General features: G+C 41.3%; 1 protein-coding gene across 10 annotated transcripts in view; it reads right to left on the reverse strand.

Moving 5' to 3' along the window:
* The window catches only part of PTK2 (protein tyrosine kinase 2), a 201,937-nt gene that overhangs the window by 51,215 nt on the left and 126,974 nt on the right, over positions 1-23,748 (reverse strand). For 6 of the 10 annotated variants that reach the window (XM_052703579.1, XM_052703581.1, XM_052703578.1 and 3 more), the window contains 4 exons: positions 20,013-20,043; positions 17,912-17,964; positions 3,382-3,465; positions 2,190-2,207 (listed from right to left, as the gene is read on the reverse strand). In XM_052703579.1, the coding sequence (XP_052559539.1) occupies positions 2,190-2,207; positions 3,382-3,465; positions 17,912-17,964; positions 20,013-20,043 (186 nt within the window). The remainder of the gene's footprint in view (positions 1-2,189; positions 2,208-3,381; positions 3,466-17,911; positions 17,965-20,012; positions 20,044-23,748) is intronic. The other 4 variants (XM_052703576.1, XM_052703574.1, XM_052703577.1 and 1 more) reach the window with 2 other exon arrangements.

Genomic DNA, 23,748 nt, shown 5'->3' on the forward strand with positions numbered 1-23,748 from the left:
GCAATTTCTGCTTAGGATACAGCAAAACAGAATCGCCAAACCAAAACCCAATGAATTATGAAGACAGTGCACAAGAGTGAACAGCTAGCACACTCAGGGGCACTAATCATAGAATCACAGAATGGCCTGGGTTGAAAAGGACCACAATGATCATCTGGTTTCAACCCCCTGCTATGTGCAGGGTCACCAACCACCAGACCAGGCTGCCCAGAGCCACATCCAGCCTGGCCCTGAATGCCTCCAGAGATGGGGCATCCACAACCTCCTTGGGCAACCTGTTCCAGTGCATCACCACCCTCTACATCTCTAATCTCTTGGCATGTTTTTTCTCCTAGTTATACAAACTGAAATTTTAACAGAAAGGTAAGCTCTAGGTTCACCTGAAAAGTAAGCAAACATCTCAAAGAAAACATCAGTGTTACATGACTGTTATCAGGGTAATCGCTCTGCTTCTTTATAATATTTCTAAAGATATTTTTAAACTTTTGTTAGGTGAAATATACAACAGCCAGTGTTACAAGTTGTTATTTGAGGATGATACCGAAGAGCTCTTCCCATCTGGTTAAAAAATGGACTGAATGAAAGATATTATGAACAACTACAAGAAGAATTTAAGGAGTCCAGATAGAAAAGTGGTGTCACGCTATTCTTTAAACAACTAAATCATTTGTCACACTAGTTTGTGGAACTGTGCTTACGAATGTGACAAATGTCTTGGCTTGTACACCTCCCTACTTTAATTTACTGAAGTTCACTCATAACGCTGTAGAGCACTGCATGGTTTTAAGACATTGCTCAAACCTACCCTGAAACTAAAAGGGTCCTCATAGCCAATCTAAATGAATAAAATGTTTGCAGTGAACTACACAAATATTTCCTGTTACACTTTTAACACTCTGGAGAGGAACATATAAAGAGAATTCAGAAAGTAATTCCTATACATCATTTCCAGGAATTAAGAGGAAAAAAAAATCAATCAAGGCATTAACAGTGACTCAGAGTGCTCTCTACAAGAGACAACCAACCTCTATAACCCATGATCAGAGCCACATTTTAAGAGACTATACTCAAGTCAGCTAAGACTGAGACTACGTCTGCTCAGAGATATTCCAGAATCCATGCAGAGCCTGAAGCAAGGCCCACTTGGGCAAGGTCTGCAGGCTTCTTTATGGAGAAGGATGTGCTGTAGCACTCCCCAGAGCAAAACACTCAGTAAAGCAGGGATTCCAGGAGTTACTCTGTTTTCAAGGCCCCTGGTATGTCTAGATGAGTAAGGCAATTTGAACTTCACTAAATCTGAACATGTTTATGAAATTTCAGTGCATTACCTCCATAATAGCTCATCCCTTATTTTAAAATGCTCTTTGAAATGTCCTTCCTCATGACTTTTTTTCCATTTACCAGAGCCCAAATTTTTAGAAGATAAACATCAATCGAAACCTGTCTGTAGGTATCTGAAAATCAATTTCTGAATTTATGATTGCAAAAATGCCCTTCAAGCTGTTAAGAAATTGAAGGAAATAGAGATAGTATTATCTTCATTTTTATCTGAGAGAAAGGAGGTGTGAATTTATATCCACCTCCCAATTTATTCAGAGGAAGGCCACAAAATATTATTCCTTGTTATCGTTTTCCTTTACAAATTAAAGAACGTAAAAAGCGATACCTCCTACTTGTAAGAATCAAGACACAGACACACAACCAGCAGCATCAGATTGGCTTTTTTTCCCAATATCAGACGGAATTCTGTAAGCAGCAGTAGCAGTAGTGGACTACTGATGACTTCAAAGCATCTCCTCAGCAGACTCATTTCCCATGCTGTATAGCAGCCACTGAACACACTCACCGGCCAAACCAAGCATGTAACAATCACTTAAATCATACTGAATGGACACTCTTGAAAAACCTATGAACTTTCTCTGCATCATGCCAGAACTCCCATTGCAAACACATGCAATACCACATCCCTGCAAGTTTGAAACAGATTTCCCTTTTTCAATTACAGTTTAGCAGAAAGCACTGGTTGCACAGCCTGTTAAGTACAATATTTAATGGCTAATGCCCAAGACAGACTGCTTTTTGAACTAAAATGTGTATAAAATTGATTGCTGAAATATGCGTTAACTGCTACATGGATGTAAGAATTGCATATTGCACGTTAGTAACACACAGACTAGAAAACATATTACCGTCCCCACTAATTTCATCTGCAGATCCAGGTGGCATGCAAGGAGAGAGAAAAACAGGGGGAGAGAGAAGGGACAGAGAAAGGGAGGGGAAAATATACTATTAAATTCATGAGTAATCCAAAAGTATTCAGATTGCAGTTATCTTATATACCTGACTCAAGAGAAACCAGAAAAGTAGTGGAATTTAAGACTTCTCACCTAAAACCCAAGGGACAAAGATATGTTCTGAGAAGCTTGCGTGATGAAACAGAGTTAATGACTTTTAAACACAGCATTACAAGAAAATTAAATTTGGAAGTGGAACTAGTTCTTTTAATGCATAAGGAAATATGAAATCCTGTTGTTCTTTAATCTTTTGCTACTGAATTTTGCTCCTACAGCCATGGGTCGTTCCAATTTGGCTTTGCACGTACAAATGTGATTTTTGATAACTAGAGTTGGGGTTGACTATTTTGGAAGGAAACACACTCCTGTGCTATCACAAAAGCAAGAGTAAGAAATGGAACAATCTAAGCAATAATCATACACAGCATACTAGTTATACTGAGCAACTCTACAGGAAAGCTGTTCAATGAGCACCACAGCCTGCATTACTGTAACGGCCCCATTCCACGCCAATAACTACAGCACAAGCTGATGCATTTTAGATATTACTGATTTTAAAAATGCACATTAATATTGTAAAAGTAATGCCCTGTTCCTTCAATTCTTCTTACACCTAACAAAGCCAAACCGGTCCAGACCAAGTGCTGAACCAGTATAAGCCACAAGCATCACTGTATTCAATACGTAATTAAAAGTGATCCCAGCTGATGCTTATTGTTGCTATTCTTCATTCATGAGCATGCTGTATCAGGGGTCCAAGAATGAAGTCAAAATCTGTTAACAAAAAAAAACCCCAAGAATATAGCCAGAATAGATATACAAATGAAAATATTAATGCTTGTAATTAATTGCAGCATATAATGCTTAAAACAAAGCCTCTCATTAAAACATGGACCAGCAAGTTTATGACACTGCACGAATATCCAATTCGATAGAGTGAAGGGGTAGCAGAAATTTAATGAGATTATTCTTGGAACTCTGTTTACCTGAGCCTGAAGTATTAAAAGAAAAACAACCAACCAGTAACTGAGTTAGTATTTCAGCTTTTGTGTTAACAAGGCAGCCTATACAAAGAGCAGTGCAGTACCCTTAGGTGGCGGCTCATGGGAACAGAAGACGAAAGGGAGAAAGCGTCTAGCTTTCTTTACTTTATGCTGACAGTGATTGACTCCTTTACAAAGAGGCAAGAAAAGGAAAGAGAAAAACAAATTATTTAGAAATAAAAGAGGCTGGGGAGAACATTTACAGCAAATGAACATAAAACTAAAGGTTTACATTACAGTTCTATATATGCAAAATGGATACACGAATGTATTTGAAACTCTAAAGCACACTTACTTTCCTTCAAATTCTTTTCTACAGAAGTAAATTATTCCCATTTCACTTTCAGAAAGTGAGACTAGATTATGTTAAGAAGCTGGCCTTGGCCAAGTACCCACACCACCCACTCACAATGCAGAGGTACTGTCCATCCCAGAAGCATAACCCACTTTTTTAAGATGCCCACCTAAGCTTGACTAGAATGTGCTATGCTAAAACGCTTAAGTGAAGACTTAAACATGTAATACTGACTTTCTGGACCCTGAGAAAAGAACTTAATATGAAACAACTATTTCACATATTACAATTACACAGAACAAGAAAAAAGTACTGCTTCTCTATCCACTGAAATACAACACTGCATTTGATTAGCAAAGTGCTTAGCAGGAAGAGAGAGATTTCTAAGCGGGAGAGAACACAAGAAAGCCAAGACCAACTTTACAAGGTGAGAAAGAAGGAAACAGGATGATACAAGGAACCTGAGTATAGCTGCTCCTCTTGTTTCTCATCATCTGTTCACTCCTCTCTGCTTTCTCTTCCCTCTCCCCTCTATCTCAGGAAATGAGAGAGATGATGCAAAATGTGTGTCAACCAAAGACTCCCACCCAGCTGCTGATACTCCCTTTCAAAATTGAGGAGTGAAGCCCAGCTGCCTTGACCAATAGAGGCTGCAGGAAGAATTGAGAGCCCAAGCCGTGCAGGAGCAGCACGCTAGCCCAACACCCCAGCAGCAGGATGGAGGAGTCTGGAAACCTATGAAGTACTAAAGGAGCTATATTTATGCAAAAGCACTGTCTTCTACTCTTCGTTTTTTCTCCTGACCAGAGTTTGAGGGATGATGAGAGCTGCATTAAGTGTGTTAAATCTGGAGGGAGCACACTGAATTTTATGCATGCGAATCTAATGGATAACTTCCTACCATGTAGAATCCCTACTTAGCTAAGACAGTAAACGTAAAACATATGGGTATGATTTATTATTGTATCAAAACATCACTTTAAAAACTGCCAGTGTGATTCATCAATTGTGAAAATTTATGTGCCACTGAAAGTGACAGAACATCAATCAATGTTAAACATTGAAGGAGAAGCAAAGAGGGCAAACTTACAAGTTAGTTGATAGTATTTATGTGAATTAACACATTAATGGAATCACAGGGATCTATTTTCCTCATATCACATGGCACTACGCTCTAATACAAGGCTGAGGTAACATTCACAACAAAGCCTTGAACACAGTGCAAACAGAAAGAAGTCCTACAGCTATTTTTAGACATCTGAAAAAGTACTGAAATAAGAATAAAGGCATACAATACACTGCAGTGAAACAGAAGAACAGGTATAAAGTGACTGGAAGCAATGCAAGCTATCTGAAAGGGAAGAGACACTTCAACTCTTGACCTGCCCACTCTAATTCAAGCCTGAAATACTGCAGTGCTGCTACTCTTGTCTGGACACATGGGAAGCAGAAGCAGGCTGAAACCTGACCCACCTTCTTCCTAAGAAGCAACCATCAAAATCAAACGGCCTTTTAGTTCAGCACAGCCTGACGATTGATGATACTCAGACCAACTTGTCTTCTGCACTTCAAATGTTGTTTGTGACCCCTTGTTTATAGTTTGTGCCACCATTCTGCTACATAAAACAAGGAACACTCTGCCTTAAAACTATCACATCTTCAGGTTAGCTACACAAGTTGTTCCTCTTGATAGAGTCAATTCTAAGTTCAAAAAAGAACGTGCAATTCTTTGTCAGGAGCCTAGAAAACACCTGCTTGAAATGGATTCTACTTTGATTTACACCATTTGTCATGGTTTTATGATTTTTGGTCATCAGTATTCCACACCATAACATCATGTAATGCACTGGGGGTGGGGTTTGATATCTGCCGAATGTTCGTCCGTCGGAGAAGAACTACATTTCCCCAGGAGGCTTTGCGGTCAGCAAGGGGATATAACTCCATGCAAGGTCACCTGAGCCTTCTTCTTCGCCTGCGCTTCGCTGTCTGCGCTTCGCTGTCTGCGCTTCGCTATCTGCGCTTCGCCGCCTGCGCTTCGCCGCCTGCGTTTCGCCATCTGCACTTCGCCGTCTGTACTTCAGTCACTCAACTGGACTGCACTTCTCACCCCAGGATTGTGGTGAGGTCTATACAATTCAAACAGACTCTCTCTCTCTCTCTTTGTAGTTTACTAATACTATATTTAGTAAAATCATTTGTTCCACCTCAGATCAGTGCTGTTGTTTTTTTCAAGTATTTTGGGGTCCCCTGCTTCCCCTTTTCCAGAGGCGCGGATCCGCAGATCCCTCCGCCCTGCTGGTCACGGAACTGGGCCGGACCAGCCCATAAACCGTTGACATTTTTGGTGGAGAATGCGGGCAGCAGTTGCTTTCTAGCTGTTTAGACTCTCTGCTCTCGGAGAGTTCCGTTGGTAAAGCTTATCTGTTTCACTGGTACTCTCTAAAAAACGTGACCTTGAAAACTCCAGGCGGACTGCCAGTATCGTAGGATATTTGTAAACTCAGAGCTTTACTATCTCGCCTCTGTAAAAAAAAAAAAAAATGCTTTCTGTAGTGAAACTTACTTTTAAAGGGCTGCACGCTGCTGCCTCTTCTTTCCTAATGCTCAAAACATACTGGGCATTAATTAAGCTTGCCACCTTGCTCTATGGAGCAATCGGCATATACAATCAAATGAAAACATGGGTGGAAATATGGACCTGGCACGTTCGTACAATGTGGCTTACAATTCCGGAGACAGCTGCCAATTTTACAGGACTGGGATTTTTTAAGGTTTCCAGTCTCACCTTTCAGCCTGTAATGCAGTTTCTGAATGAACACCTAGTCGCATTACTAATCTCCCTGAATGTATTGCTCATCATTTCGCTCAGTATTAGTATTTATTATATTTTGAGGATATCCTCCCCAAAACCAGAGAATACTGAGTGGCAGGGAGTGTGGAGAGGTCTGGGAAAGACTTTAGACAGATGGAAATCTTCAGTCTCATGGAACTTTACTCCAGAACACCTGAAAGACCCTGAGATTCTAAACAGCTATTTAAGGCAGGAATGTTGCGGTTTGGGCAGTTCTGAGGAGGCACATATGATTTGGGGCCTGGCTAATGCTTATCGGGCCTTATTCAATACTATGCTGGAGAGAGAAAGAGCTTCTGAAATTGAAAGGGAGAGCCTCAGGGAAAAAGTTCAAAATGAGCGAGAGAGTCTCCTGCTCCAGAGGAAAAACCTCCGATCTGAGAGAGATGCCCTCCGAATTGAAAGAGACTCCCTGCAGTCCAAACTCGACAATCTTAAATCTCAACAACACACCCTCCAATCTGAGCTAGATACTGTCATAATCGAACGAAACAAGCTCCAAGCTGAACTGGAGGATGAGAGCATTGGAACCGACCAACTTGATCAACCACAAGAGGCACCACAATCGATGTCAGTTGCCCCTGTAAGAGGACGAAAAACAAAGCGAATCTCGACTCAGTTAGAAGAGAAGAAAGAGGAGGAAAGAGGTCCAGAGGAGTGGCTCCGAGGTCCAAGAGAAGCACCTCTGAGTCCAGGGGAGGGACCCTCAGTAAGACCACGGTCACCAACACCTACAAGGGCAAGAAGTCCTGGAAGAGCAAGAGGTGAGCAAGATATTGTTACTTTTGTGGATCGATCTCTGAAAATGAATGAAATTCGAAGTCTGAGAAAAGACTTCTCACGCCACCCAAATGAGCCTATTGCTACTTGGTTACTTCGATGCTGGGACAATGGGGCCAACAGTGTGTGGCTAGATAGTAGAGAAGCTCGCCAATTGGGTGGCATTGCTAGGGACTCCGCCATTGACAGAGGTATTAGTACATGCCAGAACCAGGCTTTCACCCTCTGGAAGAGGATGCTGTTAGCTGTAAGAGAAAGTTACCCCTTCAAAGACGATCTGATGCCCGAGAAGAAGAAATGGGCTGATATGGAGGAAGGCATCCGTTATTTGAGAGAATGTGCTGTGGTGGAAACACTACATAGCCCTGATTTCATTCCTGATGAGCCAAATCAAGAGCATGATCCTGAGAGGGCCAGGTGTACACCAAATATGTGGCGTACGTTCACGAAGACTGCACCAGAAAGGTACGCCAGTACATTGGCAGCTATGTATGGCAGAGGGGAAAGAAGACCCCTTATAAATGAATTGGTTAATAAGCTTCAAGACTTTGAGTTACATTTAAGCCCTCTACGAGCTTGTGTTTCAGCCATTGAAAAAGTAGCTGAAAAGCTGGACAGAATGGAAAACAAACAAGAAGATATAATAGATAAACTATCAATTGTGCCTGATGCCGATGAATACATGGTGGTCACAGATACATCTAATGAGGAACAGAATTCCCAAAACAGCCTACTTGAGGGGCTGATCAACTTGGTTTCCTCCCAGCCGGTGTCATCCAACATCTCAGCTATCAAAAGAAGACGTCCTCCTGCTCGAACAAGTGACAACAGTAAGACCACGTCACGTTTTGTCTTGTGGCATTACCTACGCGACCATGGAGAAGATATGAAGAAGTGGCATAAGCAACCCACTCCTGCACTTCAAGCACGGGTAAAAGAGCTACAAGACAAATCAGCCACCAAGGTGAACTTCTCCAGAAAGGTAATTGCTCCAGTTGCTGCAGACAACAGAGGTAACAAATAGAGGGGCCCTGCCCCCAGCCAGGGGGGGGAAAGGGATAATAGAGTTTATTGGACTGTGTGGATTAGATGGCCTGGTACATCAGAACCACAGAAATATAAGGCCCTAGTTGATACTGGTGCACAGTGCACTCTAATGCCCTCGAGTCACCAAGGGACAAAATCAATTTATATTCATGGGGTGACAGGAGGTTCCCAAGAACTGACTATGTTGGAGGCCGAAATCAGCCTCACTGGTGAAGACTGGCAAAAGCACCCTATTGTTACTGGCCCAGGGGCTCCATGTATACTTGGTATTGATTACCTCAAAAGGGGATATTTTAAGGATCCCAAAGGGTATCGATGGGCCTTTGGAATAGCTGCTGTAGACACAGAAGGTGCTAAGCAGTTATCTGCTTTGCCTGGCCTATCAGAAGATCCGTCTGTTGTGGGGTTGCTACGAGTAGAAGAGCAACAGGTACCGATAGCTACAAAAACGGTGCACAGACGGCAGTACCGCACCAACAGGGATTCCTTGCTCCCCATTCAGAAGTTAATTCATCAATTAGAGAACCAGGGAGTGATCAGCAAAACTCACTCGCCTTTTAACAGCCCCATATGGCCAGTGCGTAAAGCCAGTGGAGAATGGAGGCTGACGGTGGACTACCGTGGCCTGAATGAAGTCACACCCTCATGGAGTGCTGCTGTGCCAGATATGTTAGAACTCCAATACGAACTGGAGTCAAAAGCAGCTAAGTGGTATGCCACCATTGACATTGCTAATGCCTTTTTCTCCATTCCTTTGGCCAAAGAATGTAGGCCACAGTTTGCTTTCACATGGAGGGGCATTCAGTATACCTGGAACCGTTTGCCCCAGGGGTGGAAACACAGCCCGACCATTTGCCATGGGTTGATCCAAGCTGCACTGGAACAGGGAGGTGCTCCTGAGCACCTGCAGTACATTGATGACATCATTGTGTGGGGCAACACAGCAAAGGAAGTTTTTGAGAAAGGAGAGCAAATAATCCAGATCCTTCTCCGTGCTGGTTTTGCTATTAAGCGAAGCAAAGTGAAAGGACCTGCCCAGGAAATTCAGTTCCTAGGCATAAAGTGGCAAGATGGCCGTCGTCACATCCCAACAGATGTGATTGACAAAATCACTGCCATGTCTTCCCCCACTAATAAGAAAGAGACACAATCGTTTCTGGGCGTAGTGGGTTTTTGGAGAATGCATGTTCCAAACTACAGCCTCATTGTAAGCCCACTTTATCAGGTGACACGGAAGAAGAATGATTTTGTGTGGGGTCCTGAGCAGCAGCAGGCTTTTGAGCAGATTAAACAGGAGATAGCCCGTGCTGTGGCCCTGGGGCCAGTACGGATAGAACAGGATGTGAAGAACATCCTCTACACTGCTGCTGGAGAGAAAGGCCCCACTTGGAGTTTGTGGCAAAGAGCATCAGGAGAGACCCGAGGCCGACCCTTGGGATTCTGGAGTCGAGCCTACAGGGGGTCGGAGGAGGGCTACACTCCAACTGAGAAGGAGATCTTAGCTGCATATGAGGGGGTTCGGGCTGCTTCCGAAGTAGTCGGTACTGAAACACAGCTCCTTCTGGCACCTCGACTGCCAGTGTTGAACTGGATGTTCAAGGGAAAGGTTCCTTCCACCCATCATGCCACTGATGCCACTTGGAGTAAGTGGATTGCACTGATTACACAACGAGCACGGATAGGGAACCTCAGCCGTCCAGGAATCCTAGAGGTCATCATGGACTGGCCTGAAGGTAAAAAGTTTGGAACACCACCAGCAGAAGAAGTATCACGTGCTAAAGAAGCCCCACCATACAATGAACTACCAGAGAATGAAAAGAAATATGCCCTATTCACAGATGGATCGTGTCGTATTGTGGGAAAGCATCGCAGATGGAAATCTGCTGTGTGGAGCCCCACACGACAAGTTGCAGAGGCCACTGAAGGGAAAGGAGAATCAAGCCAATTTGCAGAGGTAAAGGCTGTCCAACTGGCCTTAGATGTTGCTGAACGGGAGAGGTGGCCAATGCTCTATCTCTACACTGACTCATGGATGGTAGCAAATGCCTTATGGGGGTGGTTACAGCAGTGGGAGCAAAATAACTGGCAAAGAAAGGGCAAGCCTATTTGGGCTGCTGACCTATGGAAAGATATTGCTACCCGAACAAAAAATATGGTTATAAAGGTGCGTCATGTAGATGCTCATGTGCCCAAGAGTAGAGCTACAGAAGATCAGCGAAATAACCATCAGGTAGACCAAGCTGCCAGAATTGAGGTGGCTCAAATAGACCTGGACTGGCAGAACAAGGGTGAATTATTTCTAGCTCGGTGGGCCCATGAGACCTCAGGTCATCAAGGAAGAGACGCAACATACAAATGGGCCAGAGACCGAGGGGTGGACTTAACTATGGATGCCATTGTACAAATCATTCATGACTGTGATACATGCGCCACAATTAAACAAGCTAAGAGGATGAAACCTCTCTGGGAGGAAGGGCGATGGCAAAAGTACAAATATGGGGAGGCATGGCAGGTTGATTATATCACCTTGCCACGATCTCGCAATGGTAAGCATTATGTGCTCACCATGGTGGAGGCAACAACCGGGTGGCTTGAAACATATGCAGTACCCCATGCTACCGCCCGAAACACCATATTAGGTCTGGAGAGGCAAATCCTGTGGCGACATGGCACCCCAGAAAGGATTGAGTCAGATAATGGGACTCATTTTAAAAATTCACTTGTGGATACTTGGGCCAGAGAACATGGCATCGAGTGGATTTATCATATCCCCTATCATGCACCAGCCTCTGGTAAGATCGAACGCTACAACGGGTTGTTAAAAACCATGTTGAAAGCAATGGGTGGCGGAACATTTAAACACTGGGAGAAGCACTTGGCAGAAGCCACCTGGCTGGTTAACACCAGAGGATCAATCAGTCGAGATGGTCCTACCCAATCCAGCTCCCTACATATTGTAGAGGGAGATAAGGTCCCTGTAGTACATGTAAAGAACATGTTAGGAAAAGCAGTTTGGGTTTTTCCTCCTTCTGGGAAGGGCAAACCTCTTCGCGGAACTGTCTTTGCCCAGGGACCTGGGTCCACCTGGTGGGTGATGCAGAAAAACGGGGATGTTCAGTGTGTACCACAAGGGAATTTGATGTTGGGGGAGTGCAGTCTGTAATCCCATGTGTTAAGCATGATGTAGTGATGTAGAATAAGGGGTGGAATGTCATGGTTTTATGATTTTTGGTCATCAGTATTCCACACCATAACATCATGTAATGCACTGGGGGTGGGGTTTGATATCTGCCGAATGTTCGTCCGTCGGAGAAGAACTACATTTCCCCAGGAGGCTTTGCGGTCAGCAAGGGGATATAACTCCATGCAAGGTCACCTGAGCCTTCTTCTTCGCCTGCGCTTCGCTGTCTGCGCTTCGCTGTCTGCGCTTCGCTATCTGCGCTTTGCCGCCTGCGCTTCGCCGCCTGCGTTTCGCCATCTGCACTTCGCCGTCTGTACTTCAGTCACTCAACTGGACTGCACTTCTCACCCCAGGATTGTGGTGAGGTCTATACAATTCAAACAGACTCTCTCTCTCTCTCTTTGTAGTTTACTAATACTATATTTAGTAAAATCATTTGTTCCACCTCAGATCAGTGCTGTTGTTTTTTTCAAGTATTTTGGGGTCCCCTGCTTCCCCTTTTCCAGAGGCGCGGATCCGCAGATCCCTCCGCCCTGCTGGTCACGGAACTGGGCCGGACCAGCCCATAAACCGTTGACACCATTCCACACTGACTTCCAGCCATTGATATGCTGGCTTCTACCTAAATGCCCACAAAGCTCAAAAATGCTGCTGAAAACAAAACTCACAGGATTGCTTTTATTTTGTTCAGTGCCTCTCCCAAGTACTAAGCACTCGAAGTTACTGCATACCAAAAGTCCATTCCACTTCCTATTTTACAAGGGACGTTATGATGTAGAGGAGCTCCTTATCTGGACAGTGTGAGCAGAGAATGGAAAGCTGGAAAAGGTAACATCCCTTTCTACTGTAGTATATATTCCTGAACCAGCTTGGGGAAAAAAACATGGGAAAAAAATACGTGGAAGGAATAAACGTTGTTATTTTCATGTATTTGTCAAAGCAAACATACATAAACAACAAACAAATGTGAAAATGCATGGAACATCTGCTCAGTCAAACTACTGAAGTGTCTGCTTATATTAAAAAAAATGGATGGCAAAGGAGGAGTGAAAGAGGGGGAGGAGCTTTAAACTATGATGGAGATTGATGAAATCAAGGCAGTACATTCCCAGGCACTGACAGAGAGCTCCCAGTCATCACAGTTCATTCTGGTCTTACTGTGCATGAAAAGCAGCATTTTAGTGAGTTTAAAATGCAAAGAGATAACACCTGCCTAGTCGACTGTGATGAGAAGCCTAACACCGTAATTTATCATCATTAAGGGTATTTTAAAGCATATTATCTTATTATCAAAATAGCTGGGTGAGTTATGCAAGTAGCTTCTCTTTGGAGACAAATGACTTGCTAAAGGTTTGTAAGGGTAGTCTGCCAAAAAAAAAAACCCAAATCTGACTCAAATGCTTCCCAGTTCTTTGACCACGCAGCTGAGCTACAGCTGTACAGACTTTATATTCCTCTAATTACTTGATAATCAGAATGTGTAACGACGCAATTTATGCTAACAGTGCCAGTCTTCAGGAAAATGAGCTGTCAAACGTGACATAATTGGGCGAACAGACAGAAGTCGTAAGCAGTCAAGATAACTGTTTTTTATCATAATAAATTGCATACAATTTTCAACACTGTCTTTTTGTAGTGACTTGATAAATTGAGCATGCTTCCAAAAATATCTGCTCTACAACCTTGGGCAAAAACACCTTTTTACTCTACCAACTTATTGAAAAGGAACGAGAAATGGTAAGTCCTAAACAAGAAACTCTTTCAGAAATGAACACAGTGCAGACTTTGACTTTTAGTACAGAATTATGAGACAGAGCACGCACGGTGCTTTGCAAGTAGAAGTGATTCAACAAAATCCCATTTGTCTTTCCATCCTTGCTCACAGCACTCCTTGTGACTAGCCCTCATCGTTAACAGACTTTCTGGTCACCTGCTACACTGACACTATCTTTATTAAGAACATTCATAATTGCTGTAATACTGGAATCAAGTGAATATACTTGGTGGTTTTTTGTCTGCTGCTTGTTGTGCTTTGACAGTTGGCTCTAGCTATGCTTCATATTGCTCTTGGTAACCAACTGAAGTCTGCCTCCTGAATGAGCTGCACCATACCCTGCATCTGTGCCTATTTCCTTCAGAAAAGTATATTTAATTCAAATTTAAATCTCAGCCAAATGAAATGACTAAGGTGACAGCTACTTCAAACTCAGTATCTCATAAACTGCCCCTGAGAGCTATCTTCTCTATGCCATTTCACTGACACTGCCATAATCAGGAATTAACCATGGTAAGTGATTTAAGTGGAATGACATTATACCAGGAGTCTGATTTTACAGTAGAAACAGGAAGCTGGCAAAGAAACATCTGTTTCAGGATGCTAAAGTCCTAACATTTCTACTATAAAGCTCCCTCTAGAAGACTCAGTTTCTCCTACACAGGGCATAAGCAGTGCAACTATTAGACCTAAGCCATGGTATAACCTTTCAGCTTCAGTTTTAACATGCTCTTTGTGCTAAGAACAGCCATGTCAACTATGGAACAGGACACAACAAATTTCTTTTTCAGTTACCTATTTCCCCAATAAAGGATCTGGCACAGAATCTGTTGCTTAGATGGCTTAAGTCAGATGGGATGGAACTGTTTTTTTCAGTGTCTTTTATGATGCTATGTTTTGGTTCTACAAGAAAAATAATGTTGGTAACACACCAATGTTTGTAGTTGCTGCTAAGCAGTATTGCACAGAGCTAAGGCCATTCCCAAAGAAGGACCCAAGGAGCTGGGAGGAAACAGAATTAAGACAGCTGACTTAAATGGCCAAAGGGGTATTCCATACTATCTGACATCATGGGGAAGGAGTTTTTAAGGGGCTGGAGGTTCATCTCTTGCTCTCTTCTGCTGCTTGGAAGGCTAGCTGGACATTGGCCGGGGGGTGGTGAGCAACTGCTTGTGCATCACTTGTTAAATACATATATTTGTCATAATTATTATCCTTTTCTCTATCTTAGTAAACAGTTTCATCTGAACCCATGAGTTCTACTTTGTTTTTTTTTGTATTCTATGCCACATCCCGCTGGGAAGGCTGGGAGTGAGTGAACAACTGTGTAGCTTTCTTATTATATAATTATACATATATACTTATTATAATATGTAATTGATGGGGTAAATTGTTATTTTTGGAAATATGCAGATCAGGAAATATGCACATCGCCTTACTAAGGCTAATGGTTGCTATTTCAAAACTAACTGCTGGCCAAAATAAGTTTCTGTAGATTAGAGCAGTCAATAAAATCACATTTAAGTGCTACATTTTTTCCTACAGATTAGATGTACTATTTGCACACGGCCAATAATTCAGCCTTACTGTCTCCTGATTGTGCCCTCTTGGCCAAGCAGTAAGAATGCTTTCCTAATGCAAAAAACACAAGTAGATGGAGAGGGAGATACAAGGTGGAGCCATCCAACTATGAACTAGAATACTTCTGATGACTCGGTAATTTTAACAAAAACACCATATATGCCAAAGAAATCCAAAATGCAATATTTAACTGTCATATTTAACTGGGCTTTTAATTTATATATAAACACACAGATTAATGTAAAATTTGAGGTGCAAAATTCCCATTATGTTTAAAAAATTTCTTACTTGCACATAATAAAAGATCACTGTTGTAAGAAGTATCACCCTGTTGTAAGAAGTATTAAATACAAATAGCTAAGACAAAGAATGCCAGAACAGAGAAAGCCACAGTGCAACCTGGTTCAGTGACACACGGCCTTTAGGGAACATTTCTTGGCTCCCAGTTCAGCAATTTGCTGCTTGAGATTCCTGGAGCCAACTTCACCCTTCACTAGTTTGAAAAGGTCTTTATTTAAAACTAGAGTTAAAAAAAATAAAAAATTTTAGAAACTTTCATTTTCTGTATGCCTTGGAATTCTGAAGGACTTGGAAAGAACAAGTTTTCATTTCACTAGACCAGAAACATTTCAAGGTGGATTAATACGTAATTCAAACAGCAAGACAAGACATCTTTCATTAATAAGCTCATTTTCAACCCTATAAAACTTCAGACAAATACTTGTACTTCTAGACCACCAATCATGTTCCACATCAGCATTCAGCTATTGCTTGGTTCCAAGTTGTGGTAGGGAGCTCACTTTGAAATTTTCCTTCAGTAGTAAGGGGATAAATGCTATAAATACGTCTGACTGCTAGATTTTCCTGAGAGTAACTTGTTTATGATTTTTTACTATTTAGTGTTAGCACTGTGAGAGATCTAAATAAAGAACAGCAATCTCACTGCAACAAAGAGCTGAGTTAATTTATGATTTAAACTGTCAAAGGCACGAATGATATTACAGCTGTCAGAAAGTTACAAAAGATCGTCTTATTTGAAGTCCTTAGCTCTGAGGCATTTAAATGTCACCAGAGAAAAGCTCTTATTCTCCAAACCAAGATAGCATCATCCACAGCTGGCTTTGCACTGGATGCTGTCAGCTGTCGGACTCCGCTGACCTGTAACTCTCGGGTTAGCTGAACATAATGTACATCTGTTGCCTCTGTTGTTCCATATGATGGATCAGTTACACGTGACGACAGGAGGGGACTTCTTCACATCTACATGAAGCACTGCCTCATTTATAACAAGTTGATTCCTTAGGGTAAGCCAAAACTTCCAAGGAGAAATCGCTATCACTCAACTTTATGACTTCAATTCAATATCCTGACATTCACAGCACACTTCAAAGTAATGTGGGGCCAAACTGAACCAAAACAAAAACAATAAAAAGAGAATTTCAGTATTCTTTGTGCCTTTCTTAAGAACAAACCCTTGAGACTGAATAATAAATGCAGTAGTTTTAACCATTCCAGTATTATGTCAGTATTTCCAATGGTTTGAAACGTGGTACAGGAACAAGAACAATGATTTCTCTGTAGAAAGCTATAAAACCTCACTACAAAAGAAGAACGCATTATTGGTTCTGATTTTGTTACTAGAAAGAAAGACAAGGGCATATGCTGGTTTTAACTGACTGTTTTGCTTCTGTCATTATGAGCCAGCTCTGTACTTTACAGCTTCTTTGACTGTACACCTCCTGCATTTTGCTAGATGCTAACCCTCTAGCCCTGGCACTGCAGCAAAGCTCCCATTTGGCTATCGATCACCTGTATGGGATGCCCTACACAGCAGAGGTAAGCGGTATCACAGCCAACTTCCCTATATTAACATCTACTTCAGAAGAGTAGAGAAGAACGAAAAGACAGAACACGCTTATCATGCTTCCTGCTCATCTCCCTCAGCGCCCTAAACCTTGCTTGGTCAGCTGCTGTTTGACTCTGAGAGGTAATGTTAACTGATGAAGATCTTTCATACCTCTGCAGCTTGATCGACATTTTAATTCCAGATCCTCTCACCAATGCTGTTGCACAAGGTCTAAATATGGACTTCTCATCCCAGCGGTGAATCTTAAACACCTTTAAAAAAAACTTAAGCATGGGGATGGGAATCTGAAAAGTAGGAAATGAATCAAACATCTATGCACCATTCCTCCTTCTCCATTTCCTGAGTATGTGCCACTAAATGGTCGCAAAAATGTTCCAGTGAAGCTGCAGCCTTCCTGTAAGTCAAGGATGGACATTCCACAGGGTCACAGTAATGCTTCTTGAGGTCTGTGGCCAAACACTATAAATCTATATGGACGTACCACAATCTTAATAACACTTCCACACTGCAAATCTCCTTTATAGATAGCATGTATAAGTACTTAACAATACATTTCCTACTGAGACATTGAATCAATCCCTCAAAAGGATTTGTTGAGGGTCTTTAAAATAAAAATGTTCTCTGGAGGATGAAAACTTAAAAAAAAAAAAAAACAAACATAGTTGCTAACAGAAATTTAAAAGCCTGTAAGCTATAGAAACAACACCTACTACATTACATGCTCATCATCCTTCAATTATCTTGTGGTTTTCAACAGCAAAAAATTTAAGTGATTTGATCTAAGCAGCAGCTACAACAAATTTGCTATTGAGTTTCTTCTTTCAGAAGTGATGATAGATATTTAATGGCTTATTTTCACTTTTCAAAGCTACTCCTTCATAATTTAACACATCCTCAGGTAATTTAAGATGGATAATTTTGGTGACGAGTGGCCTAAGTGGAAACACTGACAGTCAGCCTTGCCTTCAAGTATTTTACCCCTGCTTCCCCACATGGATGTGGCTGCTCTCACAAGCAACACTGCACAGAAGGACAGCTGAAAAAGTTTCTCTTTATGAATTCTACTGCAAAGTCAGCACAGCTATGGTCATGGGAAAATCAACAGCCATGGGGCAACAAGCGAGCTAACTGTGAGGAAAGATCTGTCTAAACATCTGCTAGCTATAAAAATAAACTTGCATTTTTTTCAGAGCCTTACCTGATACAGAGACTGTGTGCGACCTTACTCCTTGCTTCTCATTGTTGGCCAGCCTGTAAAACAGAGGTTTGAATCGCTGAATGCTGTACATTCTTCACAGTCACATACACTGTGAATTCATCCTAACAGGGCACCTACTGTAATTAGCAGGGCCAATCCATTTTCCACAGTGACACATTTTGAGGGGGAGAAAAGTCAGAAAGGAATCTACCACTTCAAACCCAGCTGGGGGAGTGAGAGTGGAGAGAATGCGTTACCTTTTAATTAGAGAGCAACTTGGCAACAACAGAACAAACTTTAAGAAAAGCAAGAGAAACAAAACTGTTTAAAGGTTTTAAAGTTAAGCAGTGCATGTCTAAATATTGCCACTGTAGACAGTCTGATGATCTTCCAACTTTCTGTATTCAATACTGGAAACAGGAATTATGAATCGAGCTCTTGTCTGTAAGCTGATTTATTTTATAGAGCCGTTTTAAATTCATTTGCCTATCAAATAAATGAAGAAAAACAATTACAATTAGACAGTTTTAGCTATAGAAATTGATTACTAACAAATTTCAATGAATTCTTCCAGTAACTTATTTCACATACACGTGCATATATAACCATAGTTATAATGTTATGAGAGGAGTACAGCAGTTTATGCTTTGAGAAATCTGTAAAGGCAAATCTCCCCAGATGGTGCTGGCTAGTACTTTTACACTTGACAAAAGACCATTCCCCTGCTGCCAGCTGAAGAGCGTATGTGGTGCTCTTGTAAACAGACTCAACATTACAATGCCAGTATTGGTAAACTGTCCCAAAAACGGGAAGAAGTTTCTACTTCAAACCTTACTTTATCCTAGAAATCCCTAGAGACAGGAAAAAGAAAAAAAAAAAAAAAAGCACTGAAGTGAAAACTCTGTAATTAGATCATTCTGTTTTTCTCAGTTCGTTCAAATAAAAGTTTTCATCTCCTATGTGAGTGCACACTGTTTACCAATCTTCCTGCTTCCTGCATGGACTTCTACTTGCTTTTCCTCCCTGTTTTTTTTATCCCTTTCTGAACTGTGAGCAATCTACCACCTGGCTACTGAAGACTGCAGCAGGACCTGTGAAGGAAGAGCATCCAAGTGGCTTTTTTCTTGCTGAATCAGGAATAAATCATGTTCCACATTGCATTCAGTAGATTAAGAAGTAGTAACAAAAATGGCAGGCTCACTCTAGGAGTTAAGGAAGAAACAGAATGAGGTGGCTGGCTCAGAGTAGTACAGTTCCTGATCTCCGAAGGAAAAACAAAGAAGACACAATAAACTGCTACACTTCTTACAGTCCTTTCAATCATTATCTCTAGCAACTGGATACTGCTTGATAAGGCTCAAGGAAAACAAAGAATTATTAGATGCAAATACCTTGGGTAAAGTGCCACCATTAAATCACTCAGAGAAAAAGAAATCAGATCTCTCTGCCAGATATAAAGATTTTCAACACATTTATAATCATTACCGAATGTATATTTTGATACATTAGTACATTTAAAAATAAAACAGATCAAGAACTGTTTGCTCTATGAACGCTACTCTTTATCGCACTTGAACCTGGAGATTCCAACTCAGACTGATCCCATGATGGAAATATAATTTGAAAAAAAAAAAAAAAAAAGACATAAAAGATTTATTACAGGAAGAAAATTTTTGTATTTTTGCATAAGCAGTAAAGCAAATAGCAAAACCAACATTGCAGACTGATCTACAGAGAGGCTGAAGTGACAATACACAGACTGTTAGGCATCATTCCTGTAATTAAGTTTACTCATGGACTCAAAATAAATAGCCTGAATCCCAGTCAAGCTTTTTCCAGAATATCCTACTTTTGTTACTGTCAAGTATCACTGATGCACTATGAGTTTTCTTCCCTCAAATTTCATTTGTGGTATCTATAATGCTGCTGTTAGTCATTTACGCCCCATGGTTCCAAGTGCCTGCCTGCTATTTGTCCTAGAATCCAAAGGCAACAATAAAAATTAAGCATGTACAAAAAGTGTCAAGTGTCACTTAAACAAAACCATTTTTGAAAGCATTTTTTGAACTACATATATGTAAAAAGAAAGTATTAAACTCACTTTGGTATTGATGGTAAAGCTCTTTCACCTTCTGTGTAAAGAAGAAGAAAATGGAATTAAAATTGTATTTCAGTTTCCCAATCACCTCTCTCAATGTCCAATATATAAAAGGCTGAAATAGTAATCATCACAACCTTCCAGGGAAACTGCATTGCCTCATAAGACCACTCAATACTTATATCAACAGCAGCACACCAACACAGTTCATTCCAACTAGCAATGCATACATTCTGGCAAAGTCTTATCTGAGAATAATAATGTATACAGAATATGAGACTTTTTTATTCACAATAAATAACTCTGATAAATCACCTGGAAAAGGTATGGCAGAAATCTCATCTCTCTACTAAGAAATACTTCTCTCATTTCCAAGACATGCTAACCATATATTACAGTACACAGGTAAGTACAGTATATAAATACCTATGTATTAATGTACACACACATGAAATTCCGAAATCAATGTAGACTTCCAAACAAGAATACTGATATAAATCATCAATGTATACAGCATATAATATTAACTTCACATTGGGTTGAAATCATACATCAGTAATGCCTAGAAGCCAGAGATGAGGATGTCTCCTTATAAACTATTTTCAAATTCTCTGCCAATCTTTCTTTGCTAATGGCCCTGTGTATAAATGCTTGGATAAAAAGTATTTTGTCTCATATCTCTTTGATGAGAAGCTCATTACACTCGTGGAAAAGGAGGATGGGGAAATTACCAACCCTTCAGTAAAACACCAACAATTTGAAGTAGATTGAAGTATGCAGGGAAGGAGAGAAAGAGGGCAATTAAAACAAGCATCTTCCTCCAAATCACTGTAGTACAGATAAAGTGTCCTGAAAGAAATGGAAGAGTGTGGACTTGGGCTGCACACCCTCCTCCCTCCCTTCAAAAACAAGTGCAGATCCTCCAGATCCAGCTACAAAGCTACTGAGTTTGGAGACTGGAGCAAAAAGAGACAGGCTCAATTTTAATTGAAAGTGTAAAAAGGAAGAGAGAGCTGCACCTCAGGGTCAGATGAGGCTGCTGCAAAGAAAGATATAGGAAAGAAGGGAAACAAAGAGCTGTGATTTTTGGAGATGGCACAGTAGCTTTCCAAAGCATATGAGCAAGCACCTTAGAAGTGGAGGGTGGAAGAAAGACAGCCAGTTCATCCAAGAAGCATGAGGCAGAACCGGACATAAAGGTATTATAAAACGTTAGAGGGAATAACTTCCAGTTGCAAAGAAAGAAAAGGCAAAGATCCAGAAAGGTACTGTGGAGTGACAAGTACAAGAATGGAAGCCTGGATGGCATCAAAAGGATTGGAGATGAAGGGTTATCCAAAAAACAGAGACCAGAATGGGCACAAGAGGGACTCACACTGGATGAAAATAAGACAAAAGACATCAAGCTTGGAGAAACAGGCATAGAAACTGGTCCTGCCCAGCACCGTGCTGTCCTCCCTAGGATTGGCAATAAGACTCAGAAGCTTAAGTCCATCTGGTATCTCTTGATGCTTCCATCAGCTGTCAGTCTGTGAAAATGTCCTGTATTCCAGCCTCCATAACTTGGCAGTTATGATGCTGCTGGTTACTTCAACACCTCTCCCACATTTGGCAATGAATGTAATGGTGAATCAGGTGTTAATGATGTAACAAACGTGCAGTACATTGCTTTTAAAGGTTTAGGAAATGACACAAACATACAGAACTCCATTTTAACTCAAGATAACTGGAGTACAGTTAATGAACTGCTATTCAAACTAACTAACCTTGATACTGAAAAGGCAATTCAATTGCATATTAATTACACTCATTCAAAATTGTCTTCTAAAGATGGAATTTTTAATTTCCTCTTTTGTGTGTGTGTGTGTGGAACATGTAAGTATCATATTTCAGGACTGGAGAAACAATTCTGTAACACAGCAGGACCTGAGTGCTTTGTTCAAAGATTTCAACTGCAGATAAGCTTGTTTCTCTCTCCTGTAAACAGACTCCAAACCCTCTAAAAAGAGAGAAACACAATACAGGTGGCAACTGGCAGTGTAAGGTAAAGTCACTTGCTACATATCAAAGAAGATCTAAAGAGAAATAAATACAAAATCTAACTTCCCAGGGCAATATTAAGTTTCCTTAAACTTATCTCCCACTCTGCTTCCGCAACTCCCAACTTCACTTACAGAACAGCATCTCACTGGTGTGCAAAAAATAAAGCAAGGATCATATCGTAACATCTCTCAACAGAATCCTGATTCTACTTGTCAAGAAACCCATTTACAGATTTTATGAGATAAGGAGAATGTGAAGAGAAGGAGAGGTGGAATTACATAGCTAACAAGTAATAACATGGAGGGATATGGAGTGATCTGAGATTAAACAAGCATTTCACAAGACTCTGGAGTTTGTGATCTGATTAGCATTCTGTTAGTACATTTATGTTTTCATGATTGCTTGCTTTAAGAAAGCTGTTCTATTTTCAACTTCAGCCACAGAAAGCAGGGACATTAAAAAGCAGAGCATAGCAGACAACCGTAAGAATCAACAGCTCTAAAATGGGCAAGACATAAACGGCAGACTAATTGCTCTGAACACAAAAGTCTAATTCTGATGATGCTGGAATGAAGAACACTGATGGAACTGGAGAAAGGCAGTGTGCATGAAATGCCACCTGGTGCAGCACTGCATTCAGCTCTGAAGCCTCCAATGTGACACTGACTTGCTGGAGCAGACAGATCTAGCGGATGGCCATGAGGATGATCAGAGAGATGGAGCACATTTCCTATGGAAACAGGCTGAGTGAGTTGGGGTTGCTCAGACTGGAAAAGAGGAGGCTCCAGGAAGACTTTATAGTGGTCCTCCAGTATCTAAACTGAGTCTACAGGAAAGGTGAAGAGGGACTCTTTCTCAGAGTGTAGTGATAAGAACAGAGGTAACAGACAGAAATAAAAGAAGGAAGATTTAGATGAGATATAAAGAAGAAGTTATTTTCTGTGAGAATGGTGAGAAACTGGAACAGGTTGCTCAGAGAAGCTGTGGATTCGCAGAAGAGTTGAAGATCAGGTTGGATGGACACTTGGCCAAAAGGAACTAGTGAGAGGTGTCTGTGCCCATGGCAGGGGGATGGAACTAGACGATCTTTAACATCCTTTCCAATCCAAAGCATTATCTAATTCTATGACAGTGAAAAAAGATTTGTCCAGTGCAATAAAGGTGTAAGCAACTGTAGATAGCTATGAGATGGTGCAAGAAAATGATAAGGATGGAGAGAGGAAAGTAGAGACTGTAGAACAAGTTAAATGAATGTTCATTTCCAGATTGGTTAAAAAAAAGAGGCTGCATGCATGGCTTCTATGTAAGTAAGCCCCCACTATTTCTGATCATTTTTCCGGGGCTGCAGAAAGCATGACTCATTTTATTCTCATTAGCAATAGAGCAATGCTCTGAATAGATCTGGCCCTTTACCCTTTTGATTGATATGGGAGCAGAGGTAGACAACATGAAAGTCCTGGGGAGAAGGAAGGAGAATGTAGAGCTGCTCAAGAGCAACAAGTGGTATATGCAGGACATAACACTGACCAGTCACAATGGACAACACCCCTGTGGCTGCCAGAGATGAGCCCCAAGTAGACAGTCAGACACTGACAGGGAGAATGGGAAAAATAAGCATATCAGAGAATCATTTCGGTTGGAAAAGACCTTCAAGATCAAGATCATCCACACATCTCTTACATACCCTCAAGGATTG

This window comes from Tympanuchus pallidicinctus, unplaced genomic scaffold (assembly GCF_026119805.1).
Source record: "Tympanuchus pallidicinctus isolate F22 unplaced genomic scaffold, pur_lepc_1.0 scaffold5, whole genome shotgun sequence".
NCBI classification, from domain to species: domain Eukaryota; kingdom Metazoa; phylum Chordata; class Aves; order Galliformes; family Phasianidae; genus Tympanuchus; species Tympanuchus pallidicinctus.